General features: G+C 43.4%; 1 protein-coding gene across 1 annotated transcript; it reads left to right on the forward strand.

Moving 5' to 3' along the window:
• Nucleotides 1–358: 358 nt before the first annotated feature.
• LOC6584531 lies at nt 359–1393 on the forward strand. Its single transcript, XM_002010150.4, has 3 exons — nt 359–642; nt 734–1000; nt 1101–1393. Exons 1-3 carry the CDS (start codon nt 571–573, stop codon nt 1194–1196), a joined length of 435 nt encoding a protein of 144 aa, XP_002010186.1. The 5' UTR covers nt 359–570; the 3' UTR covers nt 1197–1393.
• The last annotated feature ends 2419 nt before the right edge of the window (nt 1394–3812 follow it).

Consider the following 3812-nt stretch of genomic DNA (forward strand, 5'->3'; position numbering starts at 1 on the left):
TTAAAAGTAGTTTGCACGTTAAATTTACCAAAAATATAGTCTCAAATAATTTAGTTTAGATGACTCACAAATTTCATGGAAATTATATATGTATGTATACATGAGTGTGTATATTGCGTGAGAGTGGTACACTTAGCGTGTTTTGTTTTTGGTACAAATTTTGTTCGAGTGACGGCCGCTGGCTGTGAGCACCTCAGAGTGCGCTCTACGAATTGCCGCTCTCACTCTCTCTCTCTCTCTCTCTCTCTGCTTGCGTTCGTATATGCATGTGTGTGTGTGCGTGTGTATGCATGTAGTTGTGTATTGCGCGCTCACTCTGACTCGCTCGCATACGTGCCGCTGCTGTTGTTCTAAGCTTTCAGTCGTTTCGTCGTCGCCAGTGGCATTTTGTGCTTGCTGCCGCACGCAATGTGATTTTCTGTGGGCACAGGCCGCGCTTCTTGTTATTGTTGTTGTTGCTTGCTAACTGTTTACCTTTTAGCAAGTGTAGTGCTTTTGTTTTTCTGTTTGTTTTTTCGTGATTTGTTTTGGTTTTGGTGTTGCTTTTTGGCAACTGTCGTTGCTCTGGTCATGTCCGTTAATCATGACTACGATCGCAAGTATTTGCGCAGCATTCGCGGAATCTCCAAGATTGTCTGCCTGGTAAGTAATTCACCGGCCACGCCTACAAGCACAGCAATAGCAGGCAACACTCTCATCATCTTCTTCTTCTTCTTCTTTACCACTCATTCAGCTGTGCGCCTTCATTGGTTTCCTCTGCATCGTGTGCAGCTCGGTGCGGCTGAGCAATTATCGCGGCTGCTTCTACATAATCGTCGTTCTCCTTGGCTTCGCTGTGACGCTGACGCTGCTGCTCTGCCGCTACCTGCGGCTCGGTCAGAGCTGGCGATGGAGCTCGGCGTCATGGTCGCTGGGCGTGCACGCGACCCTGGCCATCGCCCATTTCCTTGCCTCTAACTTCGTGCTCGGCCTGAGCGTCAATGCTTATACAGCCGCCGCGGTGAGTTGAGCTTCGCTCTCTTATACTTACATATACAAACATAAAATAGATATATGTATATTTGAACTCATCTCTCTCTTTCTTTTTGTGTTCCTTGCAGTTCTTTGGTCTTACGATATTTAGCATCAATGGCCTGGAGGCCTACAGCTATTATAAACGCACTTGCCAGCGCGATGTGGCTACCCAAACGGTCTAGACGCTGCCCCACTCTACCCCTCCGATCAAGAGGCTGTGTGGACGCGCTGAACTAGGCGCTATTTGTATTATCTTAAGCTAGTGTCAATTGAATGTGTCTATGTGTGCAAGTATGTGTGTGTGTGTATCTCTGTATCTGTGTATGTGTGAGTGTCTAGTGGAATAAAGTCTTAAGTAAGCTAGTTATGCTAAAAGTCACATACTAAGTTATTGCTAAGTTTGTTTTTGTGGCCCGATTAGCTTATCAATTAGTTATAGATAAAGGGCAGCGTCGGCGTCTAACTGTAAACACGCTCAGTTATCGAATTCGGTCAGCAAAATGCGGGCAGAGCGCAAAGCAGAGACGAAACTGCGCTTTATCCATTATGTCATGAACGCGTGCGATTGCAAGGTGCCAAATAGCTGAGCATGAATCGAAGAGTGTGACAGAGAGAGAGAGAGAGAGAGAGAGAGAATGGAAGAGTGCGAAGAGCGTGTGGAGAGCGAGTGCTGGAGACTTGCATTATGATTGCGAAAGAGACAGCAAACACCAAGTGCAACATATGACGCCGATCAAAGCTCTTAGCAAATACATATGTAAATTGAAATCGGGAGAAATTACTCAAGCCTAAATACTATAAAAATGTATCTAAATATAGCCTTAGTTTATTTGGCTTGCTTTAAGCGAGTGCGCTTACTATTAACGTCAATTTTCGTGCAAATCTGATTAAGTTTGAACTTTGCAACTTATTTTTTGGCCTTCGTCCCAATTGTCGGTCTGCCTGTCTGTCAACTGATTTGGCCTCCAGCGTCGAACTACAGTTAAGACGCTCTGGGATTGTAGTCTCCAATTCTCCAATGAGCCGCACTGGCGACGTCTGTTGCCATTGTTAACTTTTGTAAATTTGAACTTATGCGTTAACCTGCCTCTAACTCTACACGACCGTGCCGCATCGCCACGCCCCGTCCCTCCCCTCTTGGCCAACACTTTTTGCATAATTTACCTTGAGATTTTTGCCGTTGATGTTGTTGTTGTTGCTGTAACTTTTGTTGGCAGCTGATGAAGTTTTTGGCTGGCCCAACGTCTATTTAAAGCTTGTTTATTTATGTTATTGTTACAGTTTACTGTTGTTGTTGTTGTTGTTGTTGCTGTTGCTGTTGTTGTCAGCCGTCTGCCAGAGTCTCCATTCTGTTAAGCACCTCGCTTACGTCTCTCTCTCTCTCTCTCTCTATGTGTATGTGTGTGTGCTCATACATAGTATATTTATTAATTTAATGAACTGCGCCATATCTCACTGCATTTTATGTGCCTCAGCCCACCCCCCTCGCGCTCAGTTTAAAGCGCAGCTCACTCTCTTATACTCTGTTTCTGTGTGTGTGTGTGTTTTTTTTGTGTTTGTGTAATTCAGCTAGTTACAGATTAACTTGCCTGCTGCCTGAGCTTATCAGCTTAAAGGAGCAAGCAGGCACGAGTGTGCCACTGTGCTTGTGTGTGTGTGTGTGTCTGTGTGTGTCGCTGCTTTAACTGATCAATCTTAAGCGGGGCTATGGTCAGGGGGGGGTGGTTAATTTAAGAGAGCGCGTGGCTGACGAGAAGTGCGATAGAACGGGGTGTTCTCTGGCTCACGCCTCATGAATCATTGGGTGGGCGTGGCCAAAGACGCATTTAATCATTACTCACACTCAATTCGCCAGCTGCCAATCGAAAGGAAACGAGTACAGGGTATAGAGCATTATACAAGTACAGGCAGCGGCGCAATACCCAACAGCCAACCGCCGCCCACTGCAAACTTGACTTTCCCATTCAAGTCACGCAGAGGGAAATTAATTAGCCCAGTTGAGCAGTTGGCCAGTTGGCCAGCTAGCCAGTTTGGCAGCCCCAAATGGAAGCGTGCCTACGGACTATTTATGGCTCTAATGGGTCGCTGCATCACTGGCCCCAAATGCCAATGACAATGAGAATGCCAATGATCATGATCATGATGATAATCATTATCATGAGCGAGCGCAGCTGCCAATGCAAATTGACAATTCAATAAAAAATACTTGAGTTCCAAAACGGATAAATTTCAATTGAATTCAAATATCTGAGATCCAAGCGATGAGTATCAAGTAGCTGATATACCCTGTATATATGGGAAATGTGTAGTATTGACCATATATGAATTTTTAGCCAATAGGGAATATTTCCTATTGTATTGATTATTGTTTACATTATATTGCTTTACTTACTGTCTATAGCTGATCTATATCTAGGCCCCAACAAGGTAAGTTTACCTACATATGTATATCTGATAACGAATGTGAGGGTAAATATTGAATATGAGCATTTGAGGTATATCTGAGTATTTTATGTAGGTTTCCATAGACTTATTCCATACAAATCAATTCAAGCTACTACAGATTCTTTCCAAGTCTTATTATAGCCTATATATAGGAATTTTAATGTCCTTCTCCCATACCCATTTTCGCTTCTTATATAGGACTAATGTTATAAATGGCAATCTCGTAATTTTCAGCAGATTAAAGAGAATTTCTTCAGTGAAACATATTAATCACTTTTGGCTTACCCGCTTAATTTATAGTTTGTTCTCCAATAAATGTCTGCGTCATGTTTTACAATCAACAAAAAAGTGTA

Source organism: Drosophila mojavensis, unplaced genomic scaffold (assembly GCF_018153725.1).
Source record: "Drosophila mojavensis isolate 15081-1352.22 unplaced genomic scaffold, ASM1815372v1 contig_136, whole genome shotgun sequence".
Classification (NCBI taxonomy): Eukaryota; Metazoa; Arthropoda; class Insecta; order Diptera; family Drosophilidae; genus Drosophila; species Drosophila mojavensis.

Excerpts from the sequence above, each read along its gene's own strand:
- LOC6584531 (XM_002010150.4), top strand. The coding sequence starts at position 571 with ATGTCCGTTAATCATGACTACGATCGCAAGTATTTGCGCAGCATTCGC. Across the intron at positions 643-733 it reads TCTCCAAGATTGTCTGCCTG|CTGTGCGCCTTCATTGGTTT; the intron begins GTAAGTAATTCA and ends CCACTCATTCAG. Across the intron at positions 1,001-1,100 it reads ATGCTTATACAGCCGCCGCG|TTCTTTGGTCTTACGATATT; the intron begins GTGAGTTGAGCT and ends TGTTCCTTGCAG.